Source organism: Cervus elaphus, chromosome 19 (genome assembly GCF_910594005.1).
Source record: "Cervus elaphus chromosome 19, mCerEla1.1, whole genome shotgun sequence".
Classification (NCBI taxonomy): Eukaryota; Metazoa; Chordata; class Mammalia; order Artiodactyla; family Cervidae; genus Cervus; species Cervus elaphus.
Genome location: NC_057833.1, coordinates 82,938,186 through 82,960,962, shown reverse-complemented (window position 1 = coordinate 82,960,962; position 22,777 = coordinate 82,938,186). Strand labels below are relative to the sequence as shown.

Sequence of the window (22,777 nt, the reverse complement as noted above, 5' to 3'; positions counted from 1 at the left end):
CTTCCACACTTACTGGCAAATCACCACTGCGTGAGGTTTCCAGTTACCCTTCTGTTCCCAGGCCTTCACTGGGCCCCTCAGAACACCCCAGGACCTGACAACTCAAGGTAACACCAGACAGCGGAGGATCTCATAGGCCAGCTAAGGTGGACACCACTTTGACTGGCCAGTGCCACTCCTGCTAAAACTTACGTGGAAAAACAAAAGATGTGCTCTAACTCAGCAGAAGGCTGGCTAATTTCCTGCCAGGGTTATTTTGTTTAGGTCATGCTTTCCGAACAAGGGTGCCAAGTGATTCTTGGGGGAAGGTGCAGAATGAAAAATCTTAGATATGAGAATCATTGGCGGCCCCTCCAAGGGCCTCAATGTGTAAAGAGATGGACAGTCTCTCCAGGTATGAATATCCCACAGGGTATGGTACTGGGTGGTTAGGAAAAATTATCCACAAAGGCTCCTGGGGAGTGAGGGGTGGGAGGACAATGAGAATAAGGCTGAGAAACACTGGTTCAGATGCAGAACAGAGACTGCCGTGACACCCCAGAGGCAGCCCCAGTGCTTGCATGGAACTCCCATCTGATGGTTTTCCCTGTGCAATGGGTGCCCATCCTTGGCACAGTGAGGCGGCATCCTGAGCCGGAGGATACGTCCCATCATGGCAAAGCCAGTCACTCATTCTCCATCCTCTGAAAGGCTTTAAACCAACACAACTCAGCAAACTCTCCCTAGAACCCTGGCCGCCAGCACCCAGCCTAGCCCATTAGGATGGCCTCAACCACGACCGCACACAAAACTCTACAGGGAGCCAAGCACAAATCCAAGGATTCCCAGCCCTTTCCTCCGGACAGATTTGCTTCTGGAGCCCCTAATGGCAGAACTGCATGCAGCACTTGGGGAGCTTTCTGCGGCATGAAATGATGAAGACCAACTCCAGGTGAGCAGAAATTAAGCGCAGTCTCTGAGTCCTGCTTCGTCAGGCTTAGCTGAGCCCCAGACTCCCTGTACAAGGCTGGCTTGTGCACTTAGACGTTATGACAATACTATAATTGTTCCTTCAGTCTTTTCTGGATATTTAATAACAACGTGAAGTGGGAGTCGCAAAGGTCAGCCCTGCTGTAGAACCAGCTTTGTTCTCATTGTCCTTTTCTGAATAGCATCTTCCATTTGCCAGCTGTTCCGTGCCAGTGAGCCCTGGTGGTGGAGGCCTGGTGCTGCTAAATAGTAGCACCACTGGCTGGCGCAGAATATTCTGATTTGCTAACCGGTCCCCGGGCCAGTCTATCCACATTATCTGCATAAATACACACACAAGCGCATGCACGCACAGACACACCAACACACATGCACACGGGGCTTCCCCTCACTCGTCCAGTGCGACCCACAGCTACAAGCCCAAGAATGGAAAGAATGCCGACCACCAAGATCAGAGAAACGAGGTGATGTATACATGTGGCATATTCATTTGGGCAATTATTCTTTCTGGTTAGGTGAGAAATGAAAAGCTCCTAGGATTTCAGAAGAGTCATATATCTATGTTTTGGTTTTTTATATTTCTTTTTTTATTCTTTCTTTCAGTTTATTCCTAAAGCTCACAATAGTTGGCAAATGGGAGTCACTCTTACAGTTTGTGACAGCAATGCCCCGAGCTCCCGTCCCACCTCGGCATGTCCAGATTCCTGTCCCATCCTGTCATTTCACCTCTCTGAGCCTCAGCAGCCAGGTCTACAAAATGCAACAAACCCACTGCCTGTCTGAAGACAGGACACTCATCCAACGTTGAGATCTGTGACTCTCTTCCCTAAGACCTACATCAGAGGGCAGTTTTCAGGAACATATAGGCTACTAGGAGCCTTTCAAGAACTAGGGTCTTCTTAGAGGTCTGCGTGTCAGATAGGGTAAGGAGAACTGCATTGTAATTCAGAACCCATGTAATGTTGTCAGTGACTGTGTCTTGCGTCTGGGCAGGGCTCCGTTTGGGAACTCAGGTACCATAGACAAGGGCGATGGAGCCCTGGCAGCCTGTGTCAGAGAGCAGCTTTGTACCTAATCCAGAGGGTATGATAGTTGCTAAGGAACCATTCAGATGCAAATGAACTGGCAAATACTTAGCAGCAAGATATCAGAAAAGGGTGGGGAGGGGATGCTTTGAACAAGTTAGTCAGGTGAGTGAAAGGAAAATTACTTTCTTCTGATTGGAAAAAGAAAACCACGGGTTTTCGTGCGGAGCGGCAGTACTGTGCTACTGTGTTTAAAAAGAAAAAAACCAAACTGTTCTTGTTCTGCTTGGCTGGGAGTAGAGGAAAGTTAGAGCAAAGAGCAGGGAAACTGGAAGGGCAAATGGAGTCTTCCTCTGGTGAACTCTAAGCAGATTTCAGATGCCTCGCTCCCAAAAGAGAAAGAGACATCTAAGGTGTGACGAAGGAAGTCTACAAAGGACACCGAAGACCTGCCATCTTTATACAAGTCTCAAAACCTAGACAAAAAGTACACAGAAAACTGACTAAATGTGCTACTGACACAAATGGAATTTCTGGTGAAACTAAGCCGTGACTGAGAGTGGGGGAAAGTAAGGGGAAATGAGCCATCTTACCAGGTACCTATGAGTTCGCATTTCTTTCTTTCTTGCTCTGCACTGAGGATTCAATTTAAATGCAATGGTTAGGTTAAGATGTTGTGGCATCTATGCTGGAACCCAGAGATACAGTGAGAAGCATGGCTCCTCACTCATCATTTTTTTCATCTTGTCCCCAAAAGGAGCCCTCCTTTTTCAGAGTCTAACTGAGATGCTCTAGTCTTAAACTCAGTTTGCCTTCAGTCAAATACCCCTGCTGTCTGCCTGTTCATCACTTTGAGTTTGATCTTAATGCTCAGGGATATAGAAAACATCCTCAGCCAGAAAGAAACTGTTGGCCCAGCCATCTCCAGGTTGCCCTTCCTGGGTTCTCACTTTTCTCTCACCTACAGTTTCCCCAGCTTCTCCCACAACTTCACCCAGAACCATCACAGCTACAGCCGCCTCCTTCTGCCCCCGAAGTCTATGTTCTTTCCTTTCCTACACACCAGCTCTCTTATGTTCCAATGATGCAAGAAGGTTGAATGGCTATGGAAGACGCCTGCCCTGTCCAAGACCCATTCCCACTACTTCCAGTAACAGCACCCTGACATTTCTGGGCGGAGCCAGCCCTCCCCATCTCTGGCCTGGTGGCTCAGATGGGTCTGGGCTACCCCTCTCCCCCCAGCTCTGGGGATGGGTAGTCATGCGCACCACAGCTGGCCAATGAGTGCATTTCAACATGCTGGTGACAGAGCCTGGTTCATGGAGAGGCTTAGGACCCAAGGGAACCAAGGAGGCAAAACTTCCAGGGCCTCTGCTAGAGCTACTGGGAGTGAGAATTCATCACTCTGCCAAAATTTCCAGAGGACATGAGTGTGAGCTGCCAGTAGCCACGTGAGTATCTGGTGGGAGAGCTGTTGGAGAGTGAAGTCAAGGTAAATGGCTGAGCTGATTATTCTCCATAGCCCCTCCAGGCCCATTCTCCAGCTTGTTTTGCACTCTTCTGAGACCCAGGAGACTGACTTCCATGGATCAGGCCACCTTGTCCTCTGCCTTCTTGATGGGTTCACCCAACAGGAGGTACTGGCAGGCGATGAGAAAGTGGAGGGGAAAGAGTTCCAGGACTCCATCGCCCCTCTCCGCCCCCATGCCCTCCTGTGTCTCGGACTGCACTCCTGCCCCAGGGCCCTCTCCCAGTACAGCCCTGACCAGGTCCTGACGGCACCTCCCATTGCCGTTTCTGGCCTTGGGGAGCTATCGCTTCCCACTACCGCCAGATCCTGGGTACACCCAGTCCTGTTTGGTTCCCCTGCTGGGCTATGCTTAGTTGCTTAGTCATGTCCGACTCTTTGTTGACCCCATGGGCCGTAGCCCACCAGGCTCCTCTGTCCAAAGGGATTCCAAGAATACTGGAGTGGGTTGCCATGCCCTCGTCCAGGGAATCTTCCCAACCCAGGGATCGAACCCAGGGCTCCTGCATTGCAGGCGGATTCTTTACTATCTGAGCCACCAGGGAAGCAAAATACTGGAGTGGGTAGCCTATCCCTTCTCCAGGGGATCTTCCCGACCCAGGAATCGAGTCGGGGTCTCCTGCATGGCAGGTGGCTTCTTCACCAGCTGAGATACCAGGGGAAGCCCATTTAATTCCCTTAGCCCTGTTCACACCTCTGGAAAAGAGTCTCTTCACTGTACTCTCCTCAACTAACCCTTTGAGAATACCAGCTGTGTTCTGCCCAGAACTTGGCTGACACAAACACAAAGCTAAGGAATGAATAAAGGGAGACTGAGCCTAAGACAGCATTGGTGCCCCAGATACAGTCACAACCCGAGTCCCAAAATATCCAAGAAAACAAAGGCCAGCAATCGCTCCTTAACCTTTGCTCTCCTCCAGTTTAAGCTGTACATCCGTCTCTACAACCGAAGATATGGCTAACACAACAGGCAAAGCCCTTCACGAGAGCCCTAGGGTCCACCAGCATGAGAAAGGAGACAGGAATGATGATCAGTTTTGGTTTCTCATCCCAACCCACTCCCATCTCTGTCTGACAAACGTCTACCTGTCCCCCAAGGAGGACGTGTCTCTCTCTGTCTCTTACGCACACAATCCTGCCTCAGATCCTTCCCACTGGAAGTACGATCCTCTCCTTTGGTTTCTCCTAGCAGCTGATGTGTAACTGTTACACCACAGCTAGCTAGCAGACTCCATCACACCTCCTGCGACAGCCTGTAGTCTGCACAGCTTTGTCTCCCCCACCAATGTGTTAATCAGGGAGCTCCTGGAAAGAAAGGCTGTGTCTTCTTGAACTTCATGTTTTCCGCTTCAAGTACATTTCTCATGTAGATGCTCAGTAAATGTGCTCTGTATCAGCATTTATGAAGCTGGCGGCTCCCAAGCCAAGCTGTCAGTTCTGTCCTGCAGCTCCCAGTCCCCATTTGCCTCTTGTAGAATTTGGGCTCTCACCTCTGGGAGCAGCTCAGCCCTCCTTGGACACTCTGGGATGGGGCTGTATCATCCCTCAAGGCAGCCTATCCCAGTTTGGTTCAGCCTGGCTGGAAAGAATTGCATAATCAAGCCAAAACCCATCTCCCATGCAGAGTAAAGTCTAGCCTGCATGGCAAGACCACCCTTCATGCATTCACAAAGAGGGGCCTCCCCTCCCCTCCCCTCTCCTCTCATTCTCAGTTGCCCAAGCCTGCATCCATCACATCACCCTGTTTATTCCCTTCATAGTACTTTCCTAAAATTATGTTCTACATTATTTTTCTTCTTAACGACCATCTGTCCCACCACTAGGATGCCCCCAAGGGCTGTGTTCCCCTTCATTACTCCCTGTTTTGTGCATACTGCCTGGCACATAGTAGGAAGCTGACAAATATTTGCTAGAAGTTGAATGACTGAGATATTTCTTCTCCCCATCCCTAACCTCCCTCAAGTTCTCTCTAGTCTTCTCTACACCATTTTTCCTTCACTACTTCTCCTAGGATATTTTGGCTATCAATGGCAACATAATAGACCAATCCAAAACCCAGTCATTTTAAACATGACAAGATCTATTTTGTTCACAAATCTATAATTTGGACAGGGTTCAATGAGGAAAGCCTGTCTCTTCCCACTCAGAGTCAGCAGGAATGACTGGAAAGATGGGGGCTGCAACCATCTGAACACTCCCCTGCTCAGATATCTGGCATGTTATGCTGGTAGTGGGCTGGAATATGAGCTAGGGCTGTGGCTAGAACATCTACAAGTGATCTCTCCAAGTTGCTTGGGCTTCCTCACAATATGGTGGCTGAGTCACAAGAGCAAGCATCCCTCATGTAAAAGAGAGCCAAAGAAAAGCTGCAGTATCTTCTCTGAACTCACCTCCAAAGTCATGCAAGATCACTTCTGCCACAGTCTATTCATTAGAGTCAGAAGGCCAACCCATATTTAAAAAGGAGAAGAATTAGGTTTCACATTTTGATGAAAAGAGTAGAAAAATTTGCAGACATTTTAAACTCCCACAAAGGACATGATTTCAGGGTTTTTTGTGTGTGTTCTGCTGATTTTCATTTCTTTGTATTCATTAATATGACACATATTTACTGCTGCTACCTATGCGCCATATGGTGGGCGTACCATGACAGTTAAGCCAGAGCCCCACCCTGCAGGGGCTCACAGAGCTATGGGGTACCCAGACAAATCAACACATAGTTACGGACCAGTGTGGACCGGGCTCCCACTGAGGGAAGCAGAGATGGGTGTGGTGGGAACCGGCCGGCTACCTCATCCAGCCCAGGGCTGGGATGAAGGCTTCCCAGAGGAGGCGAATTGTGGCAAATTCAAAACAATAAATTAAAGTTATCCAAGAAAAGATCAGTGGCAAACACAACACAGACACACCAAGCAGGTACAGACTCAGAGGTACATAGCAGCAGAAGGCTCAATCAGGCCTCTGCACATATTGGGGGGAAAGAAATGGGGGGTGCCCAGCGTGTGTGTGCCTGTGCAGTGGGTGTGCACCTGTGCTGGCATGCAGCAGGGAAGATGGAGCAGCAGGACATGATGCTAATGGGAAAAGGTGGGGAAAGGAGGACCCAGATTGTAAAAGGTCTCACATCATGAAGGTGCTGGAAGAGACTCACGCATGTCCCAGCCAGGATAAACCCGAACAGCATGGTATGTGGTCTGACACCCAAAGTATGGTCTGACAGCGCCCAACGTGGGCCACTGGGTGCCTGCCCACAACTCACGTGAATGTTCTGATACTAACACCCTCTTCCTTGCCCTGAGGCTCACAGCCTGCCCCCTCACCCCCAGTTCATCCAGACCACTTGGATGCACTGCCGAAGGGCTGAGAGCATCCCTGGATGGGCTCCCCTCCAGCCCCTCCTGGAGAGGTTCCTCCCTTCGTTCTCACTCTTCCAAGCTCACCACCAGGCTCAGGCCTCAGCATCAATGATAAAGCCAAGGGCAAAGGTCCCACCTTGATGTGCTGGAAAAATAGCGAGAGGAAAACAACAGAATAATTAACCGCAGGGCCCAGCTGCCTCTCGCAGATAAGGCATTCTCTCTGTCACCCCTGTCGATGAAGCTGCCTGCTATTATTCCCAGTCCTTCTGCTCAGCCCTGTCCACAGGCGCGGTCCCAGGGGGACTGAGCACTGTCCAATGAGACTAGGACGCTCAGGGGTTTCTCTCCCCCCTCCTCCTACACATCCATCTACGCTCAAACCTGATGCTAAACCCCTGAGTCCTCCCCTGATGTGAGTCTGCACCTGTCCAGATGGGCAGGAGCGGCCAGAGCTCTGGCAGTAACACGGCCCCAAGCAGGGTGGGGTGCACAGGGCAGAAACTGGGGCGGCTCCCAAAGGAGAACCCGGGCAGCTGGCCCTCCGTCTAGAAGGCAGGCCTGTGGTGGGAGCTCCAGGAGGCCCACGGCAACCCAGCCCCCCCACACACCCCCACCCCCACAGCCCGGCACAGATGCCAAGCAGCCACCATCTAAGCAGCACATCAAAGACGTGAGCCAGACGGATACGCGGCAAAGAGAAAACCACTAATGACCACAGCAGGGGTCTGACTGGTGGGAGAACATGGAAAAGGCCATGTACAAATAGGAAAATGCAAACGGAGAAGGGAAATGGTTTTCCTCTAGCTGGAGCACAGGTCAGCAGGTCCAGACAGCAAGAGGGAAGCCTGGCCACAGGGACCAGGATACTTGCCAGGACAGCACCTGGCAAGACGGTGAGTAAACAGCTGGTGCTTAATAAGTGCTCCCTGCTTCCATTCATGAGTAAGCAACGTTCAACGGAAAAGGCACTGAACTAGGAGGCAGTGGCCTGAAGAGCTGTCCAACTTCAATTTGCTAAAACTTAAGTTTGAATCTTAGTTCTTGTGTCTGTAACTTGAGGAAGCCTCAGCTTCCTCACCTGTAAAACGGGTCAACAGATGCTTGGATATTAAGAGTATGGGATCAACCAGCACATGATAAATGGAAAAACAAAAGCTTAGTCCAGTCCTGGCTCTAGTGCTTTCAGGCTGTAGGATTTCTAGAAAGTCTCTTCATATCCCTAAAATCTGCCTCCAGCCCCACTCCCAATATGCCAGGGCCCTGGGAACAAGCCCTGTGGGCTCCCACGTGCTGCAGCGGCCCCTGGATCAGTCCCAGGGACCTCAGACACTAGTGTTAGGCTAGACCTGGGGCCCCCTGCTCCCTCACTTGCCCCTCCCCTCCTGGCCACCTGCCTCTGCCCATTTCTCTGCTCATTATCACCTCCATGGGGTGGGGGTGGGGGATAGAGAAGCAGGGCAAGGAGGTTAAATTCAAATCAGTCATTTTGTCACTTTGCTGCTAGGAAGCAGGTGGAGCGAGAGGAGAGACTAGGGCCTCAGGTGCAACCTGCGGGCAGAAATGAGCCCTGGTAAATCTCGGGAAATTTCCTATATGTTTCCACGTTGGCCCAGCTCTGCTACCGAGAGCTCTGGGAACCTTCAGCAGCTGCTAATCGTGTTGTCTGTGGGTGATGGAGTTTCCCTGCCCTGGAGGAACACCTCTGCTGGGGAGGGAGTGAGAGGGCCTTTTTCACCACCTCTTCAATGTCTCTAGTAGCTGAGCATCCTCAAGACTCCATTATGGGGGTCGTTACGATATAGCGAAGGGCCCCAAATTTCAGCTCTGAGGCTCAGTAACACTCCAAGCTGCCTGGGGACCAAGAGAGTGAGTGAGTAAGACACTCTTCCCAGGCTGTGGAAATGACGCCTTCTCTTTCACAAAGCTAGTGGCAAATGTAAAGCCAAATTTCACTGAGAGGCACCTGGCAGATGATGCTCCGTGGGACCAGTGGAGACTGCGGTCCCCGTGCTGGACCAGGCCAACAGGAAGTCCCAGGAGCAAAGTCTCCTCGTGGAGGCACCAGGCTAAGGCCCTTCCTGATGTCAGCCAGGCTCACCTCACTCATCTCTGAGCTGCTGTTGCAGAACCCCCACCAGTCTATGAGGATCCACACCCCACCCACAACTAGTCAGGGGGTCACCATGCCCCAGACTTCACATTACCTACTACTGCTATCCCAAACCTCCTAATTCTATCACTGCTTCTCCCCTGGGGTTTGCCCCCACCCTAAGCCCTTGCTATCCTCTCCATCATGATGGCCCTTCCTCTAGTCTTTCAACAATGAAAAAACTGGGACACAGAGAAGGAGAGAGTGAACTAGACATCCAGTTGCTTCTTGTATCTTAGGTCAGATGGAAAGCAGGTTTCCATTAGCAAAGAAGAACCGAGTCCACCATCCTCCAGGCCCCCAGCACAGCATGTTCCCATCTCTCTGACCCCCAGAAGAGTCATCAACAAAAGTTAGTGAGGTAACTCAGATGTCAGGCGTTTGATGGAGCAGGTGGCCTTGACCTGGTCACTCAACGCCCCCCTCTGAGCACAAACACACACCTGGGGGCCCTGATTTATCGCTGCAATTTAAATGGAATCTACAGAAGGGACTGAGAAATTTCTCAGCAAAATTGTACTTTGAAATATGGAATCTCTCCCAGGGTGTTACTTTATTATTATAGTCATTTCCTCAGAAGGGCAGGCATCCAATGCTCTGTTTCGGCACCACCTTTGGAGACATGGAAATCTAACAGAAATATTCAGGTTGCTTTAGTGGCTAATGCAGAAGAGGGAGACATAAAGGGAGCTCTTCCAAGGAATGCAGACTCCTAGAACCCAGGTGTAGGGATGTGTTCTAGAAGACTGGGGGAGGGGATGAGACAGCTAAGGGTCCAGTGTGCTCCCTCCACTGCCCCCAAGATGCCTAGGGAGCCTAGGCCCATCTCCTTTGGGGCCCTTGTCTGCAATCGTTTCTTCCTTGGGAAAGCTGGCCAGGACAAGAGGAGGAACAGAGATGCTCCCAGTCCTGCTACTAAATTCCATACCAGAAGCCATGCCACGGTGCAGGTCCCCAGCTCTGCATCTACACGTGTGCAGGGTGGGGTAGGTGGATCGTGGGAAAAGTGGGGCAGGAAACCTGCTTCAGCTGAAGTGTCGAGACTGTCTGAACATTTCACTCATCTCTTTTCCTGTGACCATGGAAACATGGAGTCCCTAATAATCAACAGAGTACCCAATGACCAGTGGCTGAATCAGCATTAGAATTTTTCCCATCCATGAATTCAGGCAGATCTGAACCTTTCTTCTTGCAAAGTTCACAAAAGTGGTGAAGTGAGGTGGAGTGGTTAAGAACACTGACTGCCTGGGTTCAAACACAAGCCTCTTACAAGTTTTGTGACCTTATCAAATTATTGAACCACCCTGTACCTCAATCTTCTCATCTGAAAAATGGGAGAGGAAGGTTGATAATAATACCAATCCACCAGGGTTGTCTAAAAAATAAGCAAATTAATTTATATAAAGTACCTAGAATAACACCGAGCATTAAGTGTGAGCTATTATCAGCAGTTTTCAAATATACCAGTGCCAGGCTGTCTGCATCTGCATCACTGGGGGCCTTTATAATCCATAAAAATGAAGATGCCCAGGCTGTTCAGCAAGGGCGAAGTGGAGCAAGACCTGCCCAGGATTTGTGACTGCAGCTATGTTAGGGTGATTCCCCTGGGCAGAGTTTCCAGGAAGAAGGATCTTCAGCAGGATCTTTTGGGAGGCCAGAATACAGTCTTTCAGAATCCATCCAGACCTGCTGAACTTTGGCAGAAAGAGCCCAAGAGTCTACAGCAAATTACCCAGGTGGCATGAAGCTGCCTAAAGCCAAAAACCCTGCCTGAAATGACATTCCCCTCTGTGGCTTCCAAAACTGCCTCCGCCCTTTGCCCACGCTGGAAACCCTACATTCAAAACCATAGGGTTTCTAAGAACTCTTGAGGATTAACTAAGATGACTGTTTTAGTTTAATAATGTGAATGTATCTTTGACTTTAACAGCATCTTTATTTTTAAACTAGTTCAGGGATAACCTCATAATGTGTGTGTTACCTGTCTGACTTCCTAGGCTGGAAAGGGTGAGCATCACCAGCCACTGGCAGCTTTGCTCTGCCAAGCCAGAAGGTTCGGAACTGGCCAGGGCTGGGCCCGACCCCTGCAGCTGTCTACACTGCCAAGAGTCTTCTCGAGAAATAGCCGAGGGCTGCGTTACCCTATCTCACCAGCATTCCACTCAATGGCTTCGGGTGGCCCTCCACAATCACTGAGTAATGGCAACCATTTTACAATGCACAGAAAATAAAGTCAGCTAACGGATAGAATTCTCTCAAATTTACTTTTCTCTCCAGATATATTTTTTTTAAAACTTTGGTGCCTGCTACCGCTTGCAAGCTCAGGATACCCAAACCGGAGGCACACATAACAAAGAAACACTAATCGAAAACGCAGAAACAATCAATTGCTACCTGACCTGGTGGCCTGTTGTCGGCATCCAGACTGAGGTTGAGGGTTTTTGCCACCAACCTGTGATAGACTTAACTGTGGATGGTGAACTTAGGGCCCTTGCATTTCCAGGTGTGGTATGTGTGTTCATCCATTAGCGATTCCTTCGGAGAATCCACTATTTGCTAAGTCCTGAAAAATCTACCACCAAATCAAACATGCGCACACTCAAGGGTGGCAAGTCCAGGATTTCCCTCTGGGCCACATGAAAGAGCAGTTCTCCTGGGAGTGCTCTGGCCAGGCAGTGTGGCAAGCAGAGGCCACCTGCATTTGTTATGGTCATTCATGGACACTGGTGCTGAGGCTAGGAGGATGCTACAGGCTGTCAGTCATTCCAGAGCACTGCCTCCCAGCAGGGCCACCACGCTTAGCTCAGGAATACTCTACTCCGAGGGAGAAGTGTCTGCTTCCAGCCCAACACCACAGAAGCCCAGGTCTCCAGACTCCACCATGAGGGGCATGGGCCAAAGGGCAGCTCAGAGAATGCAGCCTGCAGACACCAGCAGCCCATCGACAAGCGCTCAGATCCAATGTGAAAAGACATGAGCTTCAAGAGGCAGCTGTTTTTTCTGGAGACAGAGAAAAGAGGCCTGGTTCTCGGTCCAGGGTATGTCAGCATCCCTGCCCCCACCCCCAAGCCTGCCTGCTCCTCTCTGAAAGCCTTTGCCCCGCAGGCCATCTCTCTCACGAGCAGAGCCAGGGGCTAGATGGAAGTGGGAGGAGACGGCGGAAAGCAGGGGCGGTGTCCCTCAGCGTGGGCCTACCCCTCTCTGCAGGGTAGCCAGCTCCCTCTTCCTTCCATCAAGGCAGAGGCTCTCAGAGGACACTGCCTGCTTCTGGCTAAGTGTCCCCACCTGGCCCATGGTTTCTGCTAACGCTTTGGTCCGGCCCTGGCCTGTGCTGAGGACCTGCCTGGTCTTGGAGCCGCTTGCCCTGGGCAACAATGCCCCACTGAAATTCCACCAGAGACCCAGGAAAGACGACAGGCAGACACAGAAGTGGCCAAACCCGCCAGGAGGGGCGCCCCCGGCCACGGCAGTTTGAGAGGGATCTGCGATCTGCCTAGGCAGCTCATTGATCCACTTTTCTGATAATTATTCCTCACTCATCACAAACGAATGACGCTGGCCCCAGCCCAGCCAGGCAGGCGGGAAGGCACCTCCGCGTGTGCAGAGGAGAAAATGAGCTTGCCTGTGCTCACCCGGGAGAGGCAGGAGTGAATGGTGTGTACTATCTCTGTGCGCTGAGCAAGAGGCCGGGGCTGCTTTAATATTCTGCTGAATGTGGCGTTTCTTTTAACCCTTACTGGAGAGACGTTCAGTCCAGAAAGCCAAGCTCTTCTGGCTAGGCTAAAGGTAAAGTTTCTGGGCTGCGCACACAGAAAGGCCACAGGCCCGACTCTGGGTCGCTCCAGAACCCACGGGTGACCGGACGGGTACAGGGGGCTGGGTACCGGCACCACAGCACCCTCCTTGGGGCAGCTCCAGTGCAGCAGACAGGTCAAGAGAGGGTCTAGGGCGGCACCAGCGCGCCGCGAGACGCCTGGGGACTTCCCATTCATTTGCTCCCCAATTTCGCTCGAATGCAAAATTGCAAGTGCCCTCCTTCAACGTGGAAACCCAACCCTGAGACCAGGTTCCTAAAGTGGGCACCTATCAGCTCTCCGAGACCGAGCCGCTGACCATTCAGCGGACAGCAAGAGAGGCGGGCAGGATGCGCCGCCCCAGCGCTAGAAAGTCCAGTGTGCCCTCGACCATTGCAAATGCCCGCTCTCCCAGGTCGTCCTGACCGCTTTCGAAGTGTGCCTCGCCCACCCGGCCCTAATTCAACCGCTCCCGCGCTTGTCCCTCAAGAAGCCAAACCAGAGCAGCCCTTGCGCGGGGCGTCTTTCGCGCCCCACAACGCTCCAGTCCCTGCACGACCCCGAAAGCAACCCACAAGCACAAAGACCCAGCAGCCGGAAAGGGCAGCGGCAAGCGCAGGGCAGACAAAACCACCACCTTCAGAAAAGCAAGAGCGAGCTTTCGAGGCGTTAATCGCCGCACCCCCGCGCCGCCACCAGAACGAACGCGGGATATGGTGGTCTTCACCACCAGGCCGGGGAATCCTAGCCCCGCCCGGGGCCAAAAGGCCCCAGTTTGGCTTGGAGAAGGGCAGCGCTTTCCGGAGGGGTCGGGGCGCTGAACCACGAGGCTGTGGGGCGGATGGAGGGTTCCTCTGGGCAACCAGTAGCAGTAGGACAAGGACCCGGGCAGCCCAGCGGAGCGAGCTCCCAGCTCGGAAGGCAGCGCCGGCGCTGGGGGCAGCGCGCGAAGTCCTTCGAAGGAGTTTCACCCGCGCCGGACACGGGGACTGCGAGCGGGGCTGAGGTGCGCATTTCCCCCAGAGTTGCTTTCATCCCGGCACTAAACTCCGCTCCCGGCCGGGCTGTGTTTCCGAAGCGGGGTGCGACCGCCGCTCAGCTGCGAGGGATGGGGTGGGAGAAGAGGGCGGGTGGCGGGAGGCGGGAGGGGGGCAGGGATTTCCCACAGGGATTCGCGGGCGCCGCCGAGCACGGAGCTCCCTGCTGCGCCAGGCGCGGTGCCCGCCGAGCGCGCTTTCCCCGCCGCGGCGGCGGCGGCGGAGGCACAGTCAAGGCTGAAGTAGCGGTTGAGAGCAATGCTGCGCATAGGCTACCTTCCCCAGCCAAAGGGTAGAGCGGGCGAGTTTCGGCAGGACCAATCTCCCACCCCACCCCACCCCACCCTCGTTTCCAGGTGCAAGAGGCGACAAAGGTGTCCACTTGTCCCCGACTGACTCGGGAAGAATGCACCCCGCCGGATCCCGGACCACTAAGCTGTCCCCCGAGAGTCGGGCCATCTAACTCAGCCCCTCTCATTCGGCAGCCACTTGCAGGGTACCGGGGCAGAGCTTCTCCGGTCCCCGCGCGCAGCGCCAGCCTGCCGAGCCGAGTCCCGGAGCCTAAGGACCCGGAGCAGGGGAAAAGGAGAGGTGGCCCGTGGCCGCCTAAGGGCGTCGGTGCCAGGGATAGGAAGGGAGCGGACAGACGCCCGCACTCCAGCGGCCGGACGGCCAGAGGCGCCCCTTCTTCCCGAACGCCCAGTTGCGCCGGAGCTAAGGAGCCTGCACCGCAATGCAGCGGGCTCTGTGCTCTCCGAGGCTGCGGGAGACCAGGGCTGCTAGGGAGCGCCGGAGCGCGGGAGCCACGGGGCTCCGCGAACCAGCTGCGGGCGCCGAGAGCCAGCCGGGGGCGCGCGGGTGGGTGCCGCCCCTGCCCCGCGCTCAGTCGTGGCCGACGCTCTCCCACAACCTGGCCCTCGGGTCTCGGGATGAGGGCGACGCGCAGCAGCCAGAGAAGCCCCGGGAATACAGCCGCCAACTTGCTCCGCGGAGGCTACGTTACCTTCCATTGCGGCCACTGCGGATGCCAGGAGGAGCAGCAGCAGGAAATCCAGGGCCATCGCCGGCCGGCGGCCCCCAGGCCGAGCCCGAGCCGAGGCGGCCGCGCGGGGAGGGCGCCGCGTCCCGGGGCGCCGCTGCGCTCCCCGCCGGTGGCTTCTCCGTATCCTTTCGCGCTCGGGCCGGGACCGGACTTCCCGGAGCGCGGCGTGGGCGTGGGCGGGAGTGTGCGCGCGTGGGGCGGTGCGGGCGCGCGTGGTTGTGGGTGTGCATGTGTGTGTGTGTGTTTATGGGAGAGGTGGGTGTGTGCGTGCCTGTGTGTAAGAGAGAGAGGGCGAGGGAGTGCGAGCCGGGTAGAGCGCGCGAGTGCGTGTGCGTCCTGGTGTCACATTGCGAGCTACATCCGAGCCTACGAGAGGACGGAGCCGGCCAGACTGACGGGGGAGGGAGCGGGATCCCCCACCATCAGCTCTCTCCCCACCCCTAACACCTCCTGTCCAATCAAGGAATCAAACCTGCAAAATTCCCCCATCCAATCAGGCGCGAGCACCTCCTTACACTGGCATTGTTAGTTTAAGAAAAACTTTTGCTTGCAAGGCTGTGCGGGAGGGCTCGGAAGGCGCTAGGAGGGGTCGGGGCTCCCCCTGGTGGTGCTCTCGGAGAACCGCAGCAGCCGGCCCTGGCTCTCCACGCCCTGATCTAGGGGGCCAAGGGAAGAAACGGACTCAGGCCCTTCCCCTTAGAGCCCACCAGGTTTAGGTGCGTTTTAAATAATCAAATTTTTCTTCTTTCATCTTCTCAGCAAGACTGCGCTGACTACCCTATTTTGTGCAACCCCGATGGCACAGCTTATTGCTCCTGTCATAGCACTTCACCTAACATGTGGTTTCATACTTATCCTGTTTATTGTGGGTCTCTCCTTACTGGAGTGGGGTCTTCATTCTTGGGATTCGTGTGTGGGCTTTGCTCACTGCGGAATGGCCAGCGCCTAGAACAGTGCCTGGCCCGTCGAAGGTCATGGCGTGCATCTGCTGACTGAATGAACGAGGTTCAGAGAATCTGCGGGCATCAGCCCAGTGTGCAGAGCAACGGATACGCTTCCTATCCAGCTCCCTGCCCCTCTCCTCCCCCGCAAGAAGTCCCTGACTTCCTTTAGCGCGTCCTTCCACATGTGTTCTGTGAACATCCGCTGAGGACCCCAATCCCAGAAAACAGGTCAGGTGGGAATAAGCGGTGGTCACATAACCCCCTAGAGGGGCATAATGCAATAGGGACAGTGGAGAGCTCTGCAAGGTAGTGGGCAGGGAAAGGCACCCGTACTGTGGGGGAAGAATTAGAAGGACTGCAAAGGGGGGCAGGGCATTGGAGACAGGAGTGATTCTCCCTAGCCCAGCTTCCCCAGCTCTGCTTTCTTTAAACCGGATGGTTTAAGATCAAGGACCTGCCTTGAGGCTGTGACGCTATGCTGGAGAAGTGTCCTCACTGTTCCACCCCCTCCCCAAACCTGATGATGCTCTCCTTCTTCAGGATCAGGGACGACCTGTTAGGTCACCCCTACCCCCAGCAGCCACCTCTTTCCCACCAAGCCTTTCCCAGATTTGTCAATGACTTGACAGTGGGCAAATGTGATGGCCTCTTCCATGCTCTCTGTTCTCCTCTTACCGCGTTGCCAAATCAAGTTCCCACCCTGAAATGTTAAGTCTCTCCTCTGCTTGGGACTGCCCCCACTCAGTCCTAGCCAGACTCCTGTCTCCATTCTGACATTGTTTTGCTTCCCCTCCCTGACTCAGGCTACCTCCCTCTCCACTGCCCTCCATCCCAGCTGCCTCGGCATCGGCCTTCACTCCCTCCTCCTCCTCAACACCGTGCCAGCTGCCCTCTGCCCCATCACGCTGCACCAAGTACATCCCAACATCTCTGAAGCCATCATCCCAGGAAGAATGCGCTCCCATTACCCATAGTCCTCCTAGGGCCTCAGCACTCCTGACATTAGGGACCAGTTCTCCTGGAGCTCTTGCCTCGGTTTCCATGGTGCCCACTTTCCTCCTCCCTGTCTTAGCACTTCTTACTGTTCCCTTTTCAGTTGTCCCCTGACCAGGCTCCATCCTTGAAACCTCTGCTTGCTGAGTTCCTCAGCAGCTTCACCTGCTCTTCTGCCTCCAGCCCTCCCCCTGTGGATGAACAGACAGATGAGTCTCAGACTCTTTTCTGTCCTTTGTTACATCAGTCTTAGGAGAGACATATCAGGCAGAGTCCCCTCTGCCACAGCTTGCTCCCTTGTCCCAAGCCCATGAAGCTTCCTAGTGCCAGCCCAATGCCTTGGCCACCCAGCTTCCAACCCCTCCCTTCCCCAATCCTGCTGCTGCCAAACCAGTCCTCCTCCAGCCAAGCCTGATCTTATCTCTTCTCAGTACAGAAACCTAATGGCTCCTCATTGTCTGCTAAAGAAAGACTGACCACTTTGGGCTGGCATCCAGACTCTTCCACAAGCTCCCTGCAACCTGCCGTCTCAGCCCAGACTCCACCAGCCTCCCTGTGGGCTGGGCTGTTCAAACAGCTTGATCCCCTAAACACAGCCCAGGCTTTCCTTCCCTTGCACCTAGCTAGCATGCACTCACCCACTTATTCCAGGGAATTGTATTGGGTAATGACTACTAGCCAGGCAGACCTGCTCAAGGCTATAGGGACGCAGACACAGGAGAGCTTATGGAGTAGTGGAAAAGGATGACTATAAAGAGGAAAGAGATGTCAGGTAACAGGAAGGACTGGAGAGTCAGCAAGGTACCAGCTAAAGGGTGATGGTGGGTAGTGAGAACAGGTGTTTATTGAGCACCTGCTGCATACAGGCATTGCACCAGATGTTTTTGTGCAAACTGAAATGAAATAAATTTCCTGCCTTCAACTTCCTCCCAAAGCCCACCTTTCTCAGGAAGCCTTAGTGTCCCCTAACTGTCTCTCTCACTCACAATCTTGTGCTACATCTCCTTGTGTAGGTACAGAGTGGCTCTTCCAGACCTGGATGAAGGCATTATCCAACAGGAAACCTCCCTTCTGGGAGGAGCCTGGGACATCACAAGTACAGGAATGCCAAGAACTGTGCCAGGCACTCTGAACCTGTGCCAGGATCACAAGGATCACCAACCTAATATCTTCTGGCCCCTATGGCTCACCCTGAGGATTTTAAGTCGGTAGGGATAGGGCCACAGATGTTTTTTACAGTCCACACCCTGATGGGTTCTACTGCTCAGAGAGGCTTGGGGGCCACTGTCTAGGAGTTTCAAGCTGTGCTCCGAGGATCTCTCAGGGGACACGCAGGTAGGGAAGTACAGATGCAGTCAGAGGATGGAGCTTCAGACCTCACCTCTGTTCAGACAGACTTTTGTTTTACTGGGCATCTATATCAGGGTTTTGTTTAAAGGAACGGTTCTATGACAAGAAGAGAAGGAGGCAATTGGATTGAGGTGGGGATGGGCACATCAGTTCACAATGTCTGAGGGAATGACACTGATGACTTTTAGAACACGCTGGTGGCTCAGGTAAAAACAGCTTCAGTTTAGGGCTTTTGCTAATTTCCCTAATAGCCCAGGGGATTGACTTTTCCTGAGCAAGTTAAATATTAATTTAGCCGTTCAGCAGATTGATCTCTCTCGCAACACGTTATGCTCTGTAAATATCCGTGAAAGCACCATTGGTTGGTATTCCAAGCCTGGGTACCCATTTCCCCCAAAGCCTCTCCTAGGCTGGTTGTTTTTTTTTTCTGATGTCAAATGCTCACTTGTTTTCTTGATTAATCACCCCTATATTTGATATCACTAAATCACTCCTTCAAAGTGACAGATGTTTGCCTCTAAGCCAGCAGCTGAGCACTCTCAGGCACCCAAGGGTGACTTGACCCTTTTGCTAAGACTCAGAGGCCCTTCTGGTTGGAAGGTTTGGGGGCAGCTAACTAGGACACCCCCACCTCTAAACAGTTTTGTGTCTAAAAGATTGAAAAGCATTTCTAGTGAAAGCAACTGCCCAACTTCCCTTCTATACATTATGAAGCTACTCTACTAGAAAGTTCTTGCTCACCTCCAGCCTGTATCTCTTTTGTTGTAGTTTTAGCCTGGCTTCTTCATTCTACTTAGTTGTGGGAGCATAGGTAAATAGTAACCAGTCTGAGAATGATCATGTGGGTGTCTTGTACATGAGATCTTAAGTTGCTCCTTTATCCCATCGTTTTCTTTGTAAGCATTACTTAACTGCACAAATGAAAGGTTTTGTTACACAGTCCATGACCCAAGCTACTTTTAAGTAGACTCTTAAGCTGCAAGACACATTTTCATCAATTCTTTTTGGAGAAGCAGGCGGATCATGCATGCTTCTTTAAGACATTTTAACAATGGATTATAAGCAAAGAACAAAACTTTTAGTGTTTATTGAGCAGGAATTCCATGTTGGTGACCAGCAAGGTGCTAGGGACCCGGTGATGTCTGTGGCCCGAGCCCCCCGTTAAGGTTCTCAGGGTCTTCCTGGGAAGACAGACACTGAAATGCATTGTGGGACTTTCTGTACAAAATGGCCTCTGGCTAGTAGCTTCAACAAAGCTGCTCCTCATTTCTCAGGAAAACGCCTCAGCAAATACAGACAAATATGAAGACTCAGAGTAACAAGGTGAATGAACACTGACAGACAACCTAATTGCCAGGATGTAGAAGGAACTGACAATCCTTATAAGGCCTATGAAGCTGGGTGGAGAAAAACCTATCAGGCACATGTATGACATATGCCAAATTCTCTTCTATAAAGAGACCTTGCTTTAAAGAAATAGGTAGGAAGATACGTGGTAATTCCTACCCTGTCAATACCTGACTCAGACACCCAGGATCTCTACTAACCCGAGAATGGAGTAAATATCCGTTACCGTTACTGATTCAGCTCCAAAGCAGATGAAAAACAGCTTCCCTGAGTCATCTTCCTCCCTTTCCTAAGGTCTTCTTATACCCAAGAGAGTCTGAAAACAAGCAAGACAACCGTGCAAACAGATGAGCTGATGGAGACGCAATGTATTCCAGAGGGGATGAGAAGTCAAGAGGCTGCAGCAGACATGGTAATAATCGTGGCAGCAGTGAGACTACTGAGTGTAGTTTTTCCTGTGACTTATCAGGTCAGAACACTAGACAATCAACATGGTATTTAGACAAAGATGTCACTTCAGTTTGGCAGATGAAGCCTGTTGGCAACTGGCAATTGAACACTGGCTCATCCTCTAGATGTAGGTCTAAAAAGAGGATTCAGCCATCAAGCAAGCAAGGAGAAGGAGAGCCCAAGACCAATCCACTCCTCCTGCCTAGCATAAAACAGGACTATGGGTCTTCCCTTCTCAGGCAGGAGTGAAAAGGGGTCAAGAGAGCCCAGGGACCTGTAGGAAATACTGCAAGGCAAGGAGCAGGGATGGTACCTCCAAGACCCAGAAGGAGAGCATCCCTTTGAAAATGATGTTCTGCCCAGCCAAGAGACATTTCAGGAAGCTTCTTGGTATGCATGAAGAAAAATTCCATGGCTAAGGAAGAAGCTGACAAGAAAACAGACTAAGAAAAAAAGGGCAACCAGATGAGAGAAGGGAGGAGAAAGAGAGAACAGGGTTTTGAGGAAATAAAAATGCAGGGCAGAATTAAACTCTACACATGTGTGTCAGGAAAGAATAAATTTGTTGCTGCTAAGCATTGAATAGGTAGTGTGGAAGACAAATTGGGGAATCTTTCCAAGAATGCGTGCAAAATGGACAGAAAAGGAAAAACCCTGAAAAAGAATACAAAACATATGGAAGACAGAAGATGGAGGACCAACATATGTAAAATTGTGTTCATACTTGCAAGGGAATGGGAACTATAAAGGGTCCCCAGGAGCATTTCTGAAAGAGCTTAGAGTTCCTAAAAGAAATAGCAGTACAAATGTCATCAAAGTAATTGCAAGGCTATAAAAAAACAAAACTTTTCTTAGCTGAATAAAGACCTGATACTCACATGTCAGTGATATTTTTGAACCATATGGATATTTTAAAGAGAGGACGCACACAAACAGACACATAGAAAAAGAGGCTAAATTGCCTATAGTTGGAATAAATATCATTAACTTCATAACACTGAATTCCAAAAGAAAACGGAGCCAGAGTTGTAGACTTTGAGGAGCGAAAAATTTGTGACACGGATAATATATTTCCAGCAGACTGAGAGCAACAGACATTTTCAGTTACATTTTGAAGTCTCAGAAAATTTGCAGCAGTTTGGAAAAAAAGTTACTTGAAAATATATTCCAAATGACAGAGATGAGATTTGGTGGCAGACGTAAAATCAATTAAAAATAGAAGTCTAAATGTTTGCAAACCACTTTTAAATTTAATTAAAATGTCAAAAGTAGTCTGAATACAGAATGTTGTCAAAATTCAGGTTACAAAAACCTAAATCTAATAGCTCAAATTGTATTAAGGTCAAGCGGAAGGGGAATGTTAGGTGGGGAAAAAAAGCTATATGAAATTCCTTGTTCACATAGGAGGGGTTCAGAAGCTTTTTGGTTTTTTTTTTTTTAACGCTTACCTTACAAATTCTGAAATTGGCTTAAAATAGTTGAAATTAGTTTTTAAAAGGTTTAAATATCAAGTCTTTCTACAAATATAATTAAAGACATATATAGATCTTTAAAAACACTGGAGAAGATAAAAATAAAATATAACTTGTATATTTTTAAAGGAATTGAAAAATTATTAAATGGAAGGTAAATTATTGTTGAACAATAAAAATGCAAAAGAAATAACAGAAATAACTTCCAATAACAAATATGAATGAATTAAATATTGATTAAAAACCCTTTGGCTAGAAAAATATCATTATATAGCATACATAAAGAAAAAATAAATCATGAAAGAATAACTTACATTCACATTAATAATATAGGTTAACCCACAAAATTGTTGCTAAACACATCTAGAAAAGCCCAGTAATATGTAAAATATTTTCTTTTCAATGTGCTGCAGAGTCCATAAGAAGTATCCCCGAGAGCCTAGAAACAAAGTTCTGAAATCCAGAGTGCTAATGTGGGTGCTTACACTGCAGACTGGGTAAGGATTAGTCCCCAGTCAGGAAACCTGATGGCTTAAATTTTAATGTGCGTCGGTAGAAAACAAGAGTTTGAATGAATGCAAGACACAAAGTTAGAACTGAAACCATTGCATAAAGCTGAGGCCTCAAACTGCAACACCTTCATTGAAAGCATGGACTGACAGAAAAGTTTATCCTCTGTCAGAGAGGAGGACAAGAAAGTTTGCTTCTCAACCTGGGCTCAGGGTACAAGAGAAAATAACCTCCCCATAGAAATCCTATCATAGGCCTTCACTCACATGGGCTTCAGTTTAAATTTTACTACTTAATCTCAAAACTTGCAAGCCAAAAACTCAATTAGAAATATTCAATACTTTTTAATAAATGGATTGGTAGAAGGAAATACAAAAAGCACAAACCCTCCATAAGATTCCCACAAATAATGCCATGCCAAGTGTGAACTGACAATCCAGAATCACAGAACACATGAATTAATCTACTGTGAGCAAAATTCAGCCAACAAAACTGATTTCACGGGCTAGCGAGGTTATGCTCAAAATCCTTCAAGATAGCCTTCAGCAGTACGTGAATCAAGAATTTCCAGATGTACAAGTTGGGTTTTGAAGAGGCAGAGGAACCAGAGATCAAATTGCCAAAATGTGTTGGATCTTGGAAAAAGCAAAGGGGTTCTAGAAAAACATCTACTCCTGCTTCATTGACTGCATGAAAGACTTTGACTGTGTGGATCACAACAAAATGTGGGAAATTCTCAAAGAGATGGGAGTACCAGACCACCTTACCTGTCTCCTGAGAAACCTGTATGCAGGTCAATAAGCAACAA

General features: G+C 50.7%; 1 protein-coding gene across 2 annotated transcripts in view; it reads right to left on the bottom strand.

The window, feature by feature from the left end:
* The window catches only part of EPHB1 (EPH receptor B1), a 451,560-nt gene extending 436,264 nt beyond the window's left edge, over positions 1-15,296 (bottom strand). The window contains exon 1 of one of the 2 annotated variants that reach the window (XM_043874863.1): positions 14,865-15,296. In XM_043874863.1, coding sequence (XP_043730798.1) covers positions 14,865-14,922 — 58 coding nt within the window. In that variant the 5' untranslated portion in view covers positions 14,923-15,296. The remainder of the gene's footprint in view (positions 1-14,864) is intronic. The other variant, XM_043874864.1, reaches the window with a different exon arrangement.
* Positions 15,297-22,777: the final 7,481 nt, after the last annotated feature.